This window comes from Talpa occidentalis, unplaced genomic scaffold (assembly GCF_014898055.3).
Source record: "Talpa occidentalis isolate TD23 unplaced genomic scaffold, MPIMG_talOcc4v2.1 talOcc4.11, whole genome shotgun sequence".
Taxonomy (NCBI): domain Eukaryota; kingdom Metazoa; phylum Chordata; class Mammalia; order Eulipotyphla; family Talpidae; genus Talpa; species Talpa occidentalis.
The window spans coordinates 4,992,308-5,004,374 of NW_023601104.1; the positions used below are offsets into that span (position 1 = coordinate 4,992,308).

The 12,067-nt window shown below is 46.9% G+C and overlaps 1 protein-coding gene across 2 annotated transcripts in view; it reads right to left on the minus strand.

The window, feature by feature from the left end:
• Window positions 1–11,656, minus strand: part of SCG5 (secretogranin V) — a 55,008-nt gene extending 43,352 nt beyond the window's left edge. For both annotated transcript variants that reach the window (XM_037502162.2, XM_037502161.2), the window contains exons 1-2: window positions 11,625–11,656; window positions 10,075–10,306 (exon numbers count right to left, since the gene is read on the minus strand). In XM_037502162.2, coding sequence (XP_037358059.1) covers window positions 10,075–10,300 — 226 coding nt within the window. In that variant the 5' untranslated portion in view covers window positions 10,301–10,306; window positions 11,625–11,656. The remainder of the gene's footprint in view (window positions 1–10,074; window positions 10,307–11,624) is intronic.
• Window positions 11,657–12,067: the final 411 nt, after the last annotated feature.

Below are 12,067 nucleotides of genomic sequence, written 5' to 3' on the forward strand. Positions count from 1 at the left end.
GTGGACTTGCTTCCGGGACTATGCTGGCTTTCCCTGTGGCTCTTTGCCATGAAAAGACAGTCACCTTAGGGCCTCCATGGTGGTGCAGGCAGTTGAGCGCAGCACTGTGAAGCTGTCCGCAGCCTCTGCAGCGCCAGTTGGATCCCCACTGGCCTCAGAGCAGCCCGCTTGGTGAGCAGACCTCTCCTGTCTCGCCTGCTGCTCCCCTCAGCAGTGTATTTCTTCAGTCTGCCTGTTCTGTTCCCCGCTCTGTCTCTGGTGAATCCTATCACCCTCCCACGCTTCTGGCCTGTACCCTGGTTCTTGTATAAATAAATAAAATAAATAAATCTTAAAAAAAAAAAAAGACAGTTACCTATGTTTAAGCCAGGAACTGAAGATCTCACATGATTCAAAGTCCATACAATTCAAGAATGATTCTGATCAAGAATGCTGACTGTTTGATTATCAGCTACAATGCAGTAGGCATTGTTTACAATTGCTAAGCCAATTCCTTTGAAATTGTGATTCTTGACAAAGTGTGACTTGGGCAGCATTCACATCACTGCTCATTTTGTGCAAGCAGAGGACCCGTGCTGATTTTGAGCACTGCTGCAGTCAGAGCAGACACACACGTAACATTCCCCAACAACTCATTAAGATCATTGCCATTTTGCTCTTGGTTGATGCCTCACTAAAACATTTATTATTATGAAGCAAAAAAGAAAATAGACAAAGGTGATACTATAGGTCTTTCATCTTGGATGACAGCTTACAAGATAGCTATCTAGGAGTTATACACTCTACATTTAAAATGTTTTAATATGCTGAATAATGATGAGTCATTAGATGACATTCATAAAAATTTAAAACCATGATAGTCTAAAATTGCCAAATATCAAAAAACATAGGTGACATGTATAAAAAGAAGAGAGATTCGGGAAGCTGATTACATTTTGGTCTTGCATTCTTATTTAAATTCTGGGCAGGTGGCTTGAAATAGCAGGGTATTTGGAAAAAAGCGAGGCCCAAACCTCCAAACTTCACTGCACCTGCATGCACCCCTGCCTTGCCCCACCGCCCAGGGAGCACACACCTTAGGCCCAGGCCTCCACCTGTGCCCAGCTCTACCCCTTCCTCCTCCTGAGGAACGTTAACCATTAAGTCATTCTTCTGTACCCTCCAACCTTCAACTCACTTTCTCCACTGAGTTCTAGCCAATGAGCCCTGGAACCAATTTAAATCACTCCCAAACTAAAAAAAGAGTCTAAATAAAAACCTTCTTTGGTTCTATGTCACTCCACTTTCTGGATCCTTCTACAGTTATGGCTCCCTCTCTCCATCACTTGACAATCCAGGCCACATTTTAAATCCTTTCTTCTGCCCTGCCTGCCTGCCTGCGCGTGTGCCTCTGGTATCCATGGACCCCGTTCTGTCCACAGTGCCCCAGAGAACTCAGGGTTATGACTCCCACTGGCCCTATGTTACATGATGTCTCCGCTGATCTGGACATGCCCCGGCTCTTTCCTCGTTTCCTTTATGCTGTGTCTCTCTGGTTCTCCTTTCTGGCCAATCTTCCTCACTTGTTTTTGCAGATTCTTCTTCTACCTGGCCCTCCGTATTGAGTCTTCCAGTACCTTCTCCATCTGCCATCTCTCCCTGTTTCTTCTGAATTCCTTTTCCACTATCCATGCAATGGCTCCAGACAGAACACTGGGAGTCATCCAGGGACTTTTGAAAGGATTCGAGCCCAGGGTTGGTTCACTGTAAACATGGGCCATAGGCCCATGACTGCGAGCCAAACAGGGAACCCCAGCCCATTCAAAGGCTCTCATTAGTTCCACCAGGATGAAGATAACCTATAAACAGATTTTAGTCAGGATACCTACGTCAAGAATCAGCCCCACTCCTTCCAACTGCAGAGAGAGACTAGCCAGAAACTCTGTGAGGCCTGGCTCCTGTTCTTCCATGGTTAAGGCCCTTGTACCTTCAACCTCCAAGTGGGAGGCAACAGTCGCCACTTTGTGGTCTATCGGGGGCACTGCAGCTCCCCCACAGATGGGAATGGTGGGTTCTCCTTAGGATCTGCCCCTTCAAATAGGGTTCATGTTACAAAGAACTTTCTCCACCTGATATTAGTAAGACAATAATTTTGGTTCTTTATTTTGAAATAAAAAGTTAAGAACCAAAGGTCAGTGCTACAAAAAATAATTTTGGTGTTTTTATCTTTGGCAACATGGGTTTAAAATCATTTGGAACCATCCAATGTCAATATTTATAAGTGCCTATCAGTGAGAATTGATATGTGGTGTTACTGCAAGGCTAGATGTCTGGTGGTCTAGAACTGTGGGGAGCATGAGCCGGTGGCACTGTGGAGCCCCTCTTTAACTGAGGCTGTCAGTGTTCTGAAAATGAGAGCACATTTTCTGCTTGGATTTGCCCAAGGTGACCATTAGTAACAGAGCCAGTGCTGATTCCCAAGAATTTCTATCCCACAGCAAATGACTGTAAATCACTGGACAGCTGGTGGCTTTACTTGTTTTGAGGGGTAATGTAATGCCACTTAGCTATGTCACAGAGACCCACGAGGAACCTCAGGGTGGCTGGGGGGAGAGAGAGGCCCTGCTGAAAAACACACTTTGCTAACTGGCTGGATGATGGAAAACTCTCAAAGGAGAGCCATTATGATCAAAAACAGGTAGTGCCATTGATAATCCTAAAGTGAGAGGAGTCAGGTCTGTAGTTTAGTTGCTAACAGCACCCACTTAGTGTATGCAAGACAGTAGGCTGAAGCCCCTCTTAATGTCAATGGAAAACTAAGGCCAGAAAAAGTTGCCAATATACACGTAGCTGGTGCCTGGCAGTGAGGGCACAGTGTAGCCGAGACACCCCAGGTCTTCGTGCCACCTAAATGTGCTTTCTTCTCTAAAAACCAACTTAATCCCTGTTTGTCTTCACTTGTTTTTGTTTAGATTTGGACTGGGATTTTATACAAGTCATGATTAAGGTGCTATGGAGACATAAAAAAAAATAACCCCAGAGCCTCTCAGGACAAATGTTAAGCATTTGGTCTTCCTCCCAGCTGACCATGAGAGCAACTAGGCACTGGGAAGCTGGCAGGAGGGTTCAGGCATCCTCTAAGGGACATTTCTAGCCTAGTGGGCCCCCTGCTGACTTAGTTCCAGAACTGCAAAAAGTCCTGCGCCCCGTAGGTAGTTTAAATAGACATTTTCTTTCCTTTTTTTTACTGAGACTGTATCACTGAACTCATAACAAAAACTTAGTTCTAGGTTAGTATGTTCAAACACAGGCTAGAAATGGAAGTGTTTTACTTCAATTGAAAAGAAAAAAGTCTCAACAGATCCAAATGTCGAACAGAATGTACAGACTAACTGTTGCCAGATATATTTATTTTCACCTGATATTATATTCATTCCTGAAATAGTTACTGAGTGCCTACTATGTTTCTAGGTATAGAGCAGTAAATAAAGCAGACATAGGCTTGGGAAGCATACAATTCAGTGGCAAAATAAGCAATACAGAAGAAAATAAACATGCATTATAAGCTGCAAAAAAAAAAAAAAAAATGCTATGGAGCTTAAAAAAAAAAAGAGACACTGACAGAGAATGGCGATGACTCAGAAAAAGCAGCCCTGGCAGGATGCCTGAGTCAGTGACTTTAAAAGTGAGATACGCACACGGCGTGGGAGAACAGGAGTGAATGCCTGGAGGCGGGACAGGGCTGGTGTGCAGGGCCTAGCCGGGCAGGTGGAGCAGAGGAAGGAGAGGGTGGACAAGAAGTTTCATCCTCATAGGTAACAGCACCAGCTGTTACCTACCTCATAGGTAACAGCGCTCCTTTTATCTAGGGAGGCTGGGACGCCCCCTGGTTGAAATTTTTTTATTATTATTTTATTTTATATAATTCTTACATCATTTTTCATTTTTGCACAATGTATGCATTTTCATTTTGGTTATATCCCCCATATGATTGCACCCCCCCCTTATTTTAACCCTAATCCCTCCTCTCCTCCCCTCCCCCCTATAATGTGTCTCTGGCTTATAGTTGCTTGTTGATGTTGATTTTTACTTTATTATAATTAGTCTTTTTCCTGGTCCCTTATTTAGGTTTTCTAAATTCCTGCTACGAGTGAGACCATTAACCATGACATTGATCGGATTGAAACTTTCAAAGTTTAATTCTGCCTCTTCTGTGCAGAATAACTTGAAAGGAATTGGGAATAGAAGCAGACAGAAAAAAACCATATTTGACATGATGGTGTACTGAGTGGGGTGTTTGGAGCAGAGTGAGAGAGGACAGGGCAGGCAGATTACAGGTGTATGTTAGAAACAGAAAAGAAATTATGATTTGGGGATGATATGTGATGGAGCAAATCCAGGACTGCTCCAGGTTTTTAGCTTGCACATACGGTTAAGTGGCAGTGCTATTCACTTAGAAAAGTGACACAGATAGGTTAGAAGGTGGTGGCAGAGAACTCAAGACCCGCACCTGCCAACTTAGTAATTCACATAAGCCTATGGACAGAAAGAAGCCTGGGGTGAAAATACAGCATTGGAACCATCAGCATTTCGAGCAAGATAATGAATAAAATTCAGAAGAATAAGAGACGTGGAGTCAGCATTGAGGTCTGGAGACACTGGGGATTAAAGGCTGCGTTGGAAAAGCAGGAGAAAACGGCAATGAAACTGGGAAGAAACAGTTAAAGGAAAGGGGAAGAGAATGACGGCCAAAGGGGTGCCACCTTGGCATTGAAACAAGAAAGGAAAGAATCCGTGGGGAATGGATTGGGCAGGATGAAGGCAGAGGGCATGGGTGAAATTGGCGAGGAAGCTGGTGGTCATTCTCAGGGAGAACAATCTAAAAGGCATCTAAAAATTCACATGTGCAAAGCTGACCTTGAGACTTTCCCCAAGATTCTCGGTTTGCTCCTCTTGTAGAAAACTGGAATACTTCCAGAAAACTGGAACACTTTTCCCATACTTTGAGTCAGAGTGATCCTTTTCAAAGTTGGCTGATCACATCACTCTGTCCAAAGTCTACAGCGACTTCAGATGTACACTCAGAAGAAGCCAAAGTCCTCATAGGCTGTAAGACCTTACATGATCTGTCCCCACACCAGCCTCCCACTACCCCTTCCTGCCCTGACCTGTCTCTCGATCTATCTCCCTGGCCTTGGGAGTCAGCCACACTGGCCTCCTTGCTCCCACCTTCCAGCGCTGGCACTTGCTGTCTCTCTGCTGGAATGTCTTCCTGCACAGACCATGCAGCTCACTCAACCTTCAGGTTATATTTTGGTTTTTGTTTTTTGCATAGAAGAACTGGGGTGTAGGCCTGCGGTGGGTAAGAAGATTCACTAGAGACAGAGTGGGGAGCAGAAGAGGTGGATCTACTGAAATACACTGCCGCGGGGAGCAGCAGGAGAGTTAGGAGAGGTCTGCTGTGCCATGTGGGTAGCTCCCTGGCCAGGGATCGAACTCGTGCTGCAGTGGCTGGTGATAGCTTTATGGCGCTGAGACTACAACCCCCGTGCCACCGGGAAGGCCCTCTCAACCTCAGGTTTTTGCTTAGCTGACTCAGGAATTCCACCCTGTATGTTAAATGGTTTCCTCTGCCCCCTCCTTTGCTTTATTATAGCACGTATAACTTGGACTTATTATTTACTTATTTATTTGAGGATTCTCTCTCTTCTGCTCTGGCAGTCCATGAGGCTCATGTTTATTTCCTTGGTACCCAAAACACTCAAGAAATACTTGTTGACTTGACAAAGGAGTGGTGGGAACAGTGGACCACAACGGGTTACAAGAAAAAAGGAGTGGAGGAAGTGTAATCAAAGGTGTCAAGTTGCTATGGGCCTTCCTGGTGGCATAAGGGGTTAAGTCTCAGCACTGTGAAGCGATCTGCAGCCACTGCAGCATGAGTTCGATCCCTGACTGGCCGGGGAGCTACCCACATGGCACAGCAGACCTCTCTTGACTCGCCCAATGCTCCTCTCAGCAGTGTGTCTTGGTCGGTCCACCTCTTCTGCTCCTGCTCTGTCTCTGGTGAATCCTCTCACCCCCCCCCCTCACCTCTGGCCTGTACCCCAGTTCTTGTATGTATAAAATAAATAAATCTTTTGAAAAAGAAAAAGAAAAGCAACTAGAAGGAACATGAGATCAAAGGAGAAATGTTGTAAATTACTCCTTAAGATAGAGGACGTACATGACATAATGGCAGAGGTAGGGATGGAAGAGAAACAAACAGAAGCTTCATAATTCATATATATCATTTATACATGGGTGAGACCTAGGAGGCGTGTGTACTTGACTGGAATGGTCTGAGCCATCACCTTAAATAACATCTTCAGCTAACGACAAGTAATGCTGGCGTGGGGGCGTGGAGGGAGGTTACCAAGAAGGACATCACTGATAACTGCCTTCTCCACTGACAAGAGATGAGAATTGGTCACACTCCTCTTCCCACGACAGGTGCAGCGGGAGGCACCCTTTCAAAGGGAGGGTTCCTTCATATATGTAAATATTTCTTATAAAGGGGTAATTCTGACTCAGTTCAGAGCTTGTCCTATGTCTATTACAGTTTCTTAAAAATAACAATCTAAAATAAGTCTTATGCCAAAGAGGCAGGCTGTGGGGAGGCAAATGTTGCTTCTACTATGCTCTCTATGAGAAAGCAAGTTTATAATCCTATATTTGAGAGGTAATATAGATCTTCATAATGAAATCAATAAAATCTAAGGATCATATAATTAATATATGAGAATAGAAAATAAATGAGCTAATTGTCTTCTCTGTGCCATTTACCAGGCAGTGAACAGCCCTGCCCAGAAAGAACCCAGAGTCCAGCGACTGCCATCTAGAAGGATGTGCGGACTCATGTGGAAGTGATTTCACAGCACTCCGGTCACTCATACTAACACTTCATTCTTGTTTCTCTGACCCGACATATTACCTGCCTGCAGGTAAGTAAATCCTACGCCCAAGCTGAGTGAAAGATTAGCTCTTAGACAATTTGTTCATAACCCGAATAAATGATGGGGTGTGCATTTAAATCCAGCCTTTTAGGAAGAGTCCAGGTTAAATGCGTATTAAAATTCATACCAGGTACATGTGTTATGTGTATTCGTTCTATAAAACTTAGAATAAAATATTCTAATTTGTTCCTTCCTAACAAAATCTTAAAATAAATGTTGGAGAAGGCACAAAATGTACCTGTCAGAAGGGGCTTAGTTACATAGAAGCTCTGGAACTAGCATGAGCGAAGTCTGCACAGAAACCAGATAAATAAATGGGAATTGAAAAGATGCTATATTCACATGAACATCTATTAGACCACCTAACACATTAAATGCCAAGGTCCAGGCCTGGGGGAAAACTCAGATTTCTTCCTGGTTTTTTTGCCCCCAGTCTTTGGATTATTTTTTGTGAGCATTCATCCAAGCTATCAGAGACAGAATTCTAAATGACCCCCAGGAGCCCCAGCCTGGTGTACATGCCCTGCGTGATCCTCTGCCTTTGAGTAGGGGTGACACCTGTGAAGCCAGAGGGATACAGACGCCTCCACAGACAGAGGGGGTGGTATAGTCTCTGCACGACTGCATGACACTGTAATGAGCAGACTAGAGGGACATTCCCTCTCTGGCTTCGAGGAAGCAGAAAGGACACGTGGCTTACAACTTGAGGGGGCTCTTAGAGCCAAGAGGGATCCCTCATACAGCCAGCAAGACAAAAGGAGGGCCACAGACCTACAACATTAAGAAACTGACCTCTGACAGTAACCTTCCTGAGCTTGGAGGGCCTGGAGCCCGGCCAGGACTGCCTCTCTGGCCAACAACCGGACTTCAGCCTGGTGAGACTGAGAAACTGTCTTCGGATGGGTGGAAACTGAGACAAAATAAATGGGTAGTGTATTCTACGCCATGATAAAAAATGAAAACGCAAGCAAGATTTACCCCTTCCACAGCCACTATTTCAGGAGACATGGCTATGACCTCCTATTGCCCCGAGGGTAACAATGGGAACAGAGTTTTTAATTTTGCATTGTCTTAATGCATGCTCTCCTACACTTCATGCCTTTCTATTTGCCATTCTGATAAATTCCTATTCAAATATCAAAACCCAAGTCCAATATGGCATCTTCAAAGAAGCAGTTCCTTATAGCCACCACCCCTCCATCCCAAGCTCGGCTTCCACGGCAACTTCCCATCTGAGCATCTACCATCTAACTCGCACGTTACCCTGTAATAACCCTGCCCCGATTCTTCCATCCCCAGACCTTGACTCTGAGGGCTGTGCTGCCCCTGACTCCCGCACCCTGCCTGGCGTAGAGTCAGTGCTAAACAAATATTTGGTACCAGGGGAAGGAAACGAGGCCTCAATTAAACCTCTGCTCGTGATGGTTAGGCAGTTGCTTCTTTTCCACACAGATGATCAGGCCTTGGGAATTAACGGAGACTCGGAAAGCCTTCTCCATGACAACAGCTGGGTGAGTAACCAGCATTTGCATCATTAAAAGGGCAGATATTTCCTGTCTCTAAAGAGCTGGTCAGAAATGGATGGGTGTGCTTGAGGTAACAGGTGGCAGGTGCTGCCCGGATTTAGGTTATCCTCAAAAGGGTGGCACAAAGTCCTGCCTGATTGTTCAGAAGCAAGCCTAGGCTAGCACTGCATGCTTGCTGATGCTAGTGATCTGTGGGCATCCATTCCTGAAACCAAAGGTCAATGTACATAGACCACAGACCCAAATATTAGTTTTATTCAGTGGCATGAAACAAAGGGCAATCAAATGGAAACCATATATTAACAATATCTATGGTGTCCATAAGACTCCAGGAAAGATGGCATTACCAGAACATCACGGACTCAAGCAGACTGATCCACAACCCACAGGGAATAGCATTTGCTGGGTGGGTGTTTTAAGAATAGCAGAGAAAGAATTCACATTTTCCCTCAAGACTCACACCCAAGGGCAAACACTTGAAGGGATCTCATGCATTCAGACTTAATTCATCCTATTACCGCTTTAGAACTCCCCCCTCAATGAAGAAGAAAATCATCCAGGGTCTAAGAGGATACAAAACAAGGCATGGAATAAAGCAGCTGCTCCAACAGTGATACACTCACCACCTCTAAGAGCTAAATTCAGAGTCTCTCCAGAACGAAATCATTAAACCACTGAGCAGTGCTTTCTGAGAAAAGGGTTACAAGCACATAGAAAAAATTGTGGACTTAGAAAAAATTAGGGGGCATGGTCTCACCAACTTAAAACAATTCAATTAATATTTGTTAGATTTAGAAATATTTTTAAAAGCTTTTGACACAAACTCAGTGTCAGAACCTCTTTTTTTCTCCTCTTGGTCAGATAAAGCATCATCCCTTAGATGATGCTCCTGTAGTTTCTACATTTTGACAATCTTTTACAACCACTAACTGACAGCTAGTCAAGGAACACGACTCCCCAAAGATCATTCTGGGAGAAGATGTGGATCTGGGTTCTAATCTGTTTTTAGGGAAAACCCTAGATACTTCTTTTTTCACTCAATCAATATAAATATCAGAGGCAACAATAAATATTAATGTACAGGACTTTGTGCTAGGGGCTTGGGCTGCAGTCAGACAAACTGCCTGCTCTTACAGCACTTCCATCCTCACGTGGATGGGGGCAGGTAAATACCGTGTAGGATATGAAGGGGAAACAGGGATCTCCCTGGTGGCACAGGGGGTTAAGCACCACACTATGAAGCGATCCTCAGCCTCTGCAGCACAAGTTCGATCCCAGGCCAGCCAGGGAGCTACCCACATGGCGCAGCAGACCTCTCCTGACTCGCCCGCTGCTCCCCTCAGCAGTGTACTTTGGTCAGTCTGCCTGTTCTGTTCCCTGCTCTGTCTCTGGTGAATCCTCTCACCCCCACCCCCAACCCTGCATCTCTGGCCTGTACCCCAGTTCTTGTATGCATAAATAAATCTTTTTTTTTTAAAAAAAAAAAAAAAGGGAAAACAGAGGGAGGAAGCAGAGTGGCTTCAGTATGCATTAATTACTTAAAGAGCTAATGGAAACTGGCAGAATGCAGCAAATACCTTCAATGCTCTGTGGGCCCACAACATTCAGGGCCTGGTGCGCTGGATATTCAACCCGGGGCCTGGCGATGCCCAGTTGCTCCATCACGCCATGAAGCAACCTCTGGATATCTGTTTCTGAGACCCGGTCAGGGGTCCTTGGGCTATAAGCAGATGTTGGGGTGCATCCAAATGTCAGCCAAAACAGTAGGCCAGACAGCATGGCGGAGACCATCCTGGAGACCATTTTAACCTGCAGGAAAACACCACTGCTGGGTGACAATTGGCAACTGTGATGATGCATCGAGCAATCCCTCCAGGGAGACCACCCAGAAAGGGACAGCAATGAAAAATCCCAAAGATGCCCTGCTGGCTGTGGAAGGCGTAAAAACAGGTCTGGGACTGTTTTGTACAAATTTTGTGCAGTTTTGTCCTACAAATCCAATTCCCTCTGATGAGCGTTCTCGGAAAGACTAGACTGGAGTGGCAGTGCTCACTCATTCTTATCCTTGCAGGTCCCTGAGAGTTCTGCAGTACCCCTAATCCCATGGCTTTCTCCCTCCTTTTAAAAACAAACAGTAAAAACCTGCTTCAATTTTGAGAAAGGAAGGGGAAGCGTGACATCTTGGAGGACAACAAGACTCACAGGAAGGAGACAGGAAGACACAAATGGCAGATAAGAAGGGGAAGGTTAGCAATGGAGGGGAGAGAAGATTTTAGCTAGCTTAATGAACACTTTTGAGATCCTGAGCAGATGAAAACACCCAGCGCAGGCCAGCAGGCAGCCTGCAGGGGAGATGAGGCACCTCGCTCCACCAAGCACCCGCTGGATAATCCTGAGCAAATGCCTCAGCTTCTTCCTCTGCAGAACGCACGGACTCCTGAAAGGCTGCTGTGAGGCCAAGTGTGGGAACACACGAAACAGGGCGCAACACAATGCCAGCCCCCCTGTGTGGCTAGTATGATGGCCATACCACCGGGGATCTGGAGGCTGGCATTTGGGCAGCGATGGGGAAGCCAGAACAGGCGAGAGTGGGGTAAGCACGAGCCCGGGGTGTCCATGCTCAGAGGTCTGCAATATCCACCCAGCTTCCCTCTGCAGCTGGGGAGCTGCTGGTGGGGGCGCTCCCGGCAGCGGGGTGGCGCCTGCTCTGGCCTGTTCTGCCATTGTGGGGTGGGCGCTTCGGGGCGTGCAATTCATTCCCGAAAACGGGTATTTTGAGAAGCTTATTTTCCTGCCAAAGATTTTTTTTTCCTAGCTGCCCTGGCGCCTCAAGGCACCGAGGCAGCCGCGCCCGCGGTCCTGAGAGCAGGGGCGGGAGGCAGCCCCGGCCGCTCCATCCCCCGCGGCCGCTGGGACGTTTCCCGGCCCGTCCGCGCCCCGGCCGGCGCCGCTGGGGTTCCACGAGCGACCCCATCTCCTTCCCGCCCCTCTCCCCCCTATTTCTGGCTGAACCTGCTCGCCCCCACCCGTCCTTTGTCTACTCCCAGGATTTCAGGCCTGCACACCCCCGCCCCCCGCCAGAACCCCCCGACCTAGGGGGGCGCCGGGGCCGCGGCGCGAGACTCACCAAGGGCAGCCGGGGCGCGGCGGCGGCGGGGCTCGCGGGGTCGCGCGGCGCGTGGGGGGCGGGCTGGCGCGTCACCCCTCCGCACCCCGCCCCGCCCCGCCCCGCCCCGCCCCGCCCCCGGCAGGTGCAGGCCGCGGCAGGACGCCGGCCGGTGCTTAGGGGTGCCCCGAAACCAGTCGCGTTCCTCCCGCGATTCCAGTTGCACATCCCACCTTTTCCTTTTTTTTTTTTTTAAATATATTTTATATAATTCTTACATCTTTCATTTTTGCACAGTGTATGCATTTTCATCTTGGTTATAGTCCCCATACAATTGCACCCCCTTATTTTGACCCTAATCCTTCCTCTCCTCGCCCCACACCCCACCTTTTCTAAAGCAATTATCCAGATATGTCAGATTGCCACTTCTGTCCTTCGCCCCAGATCCACATTTTATTTATTTT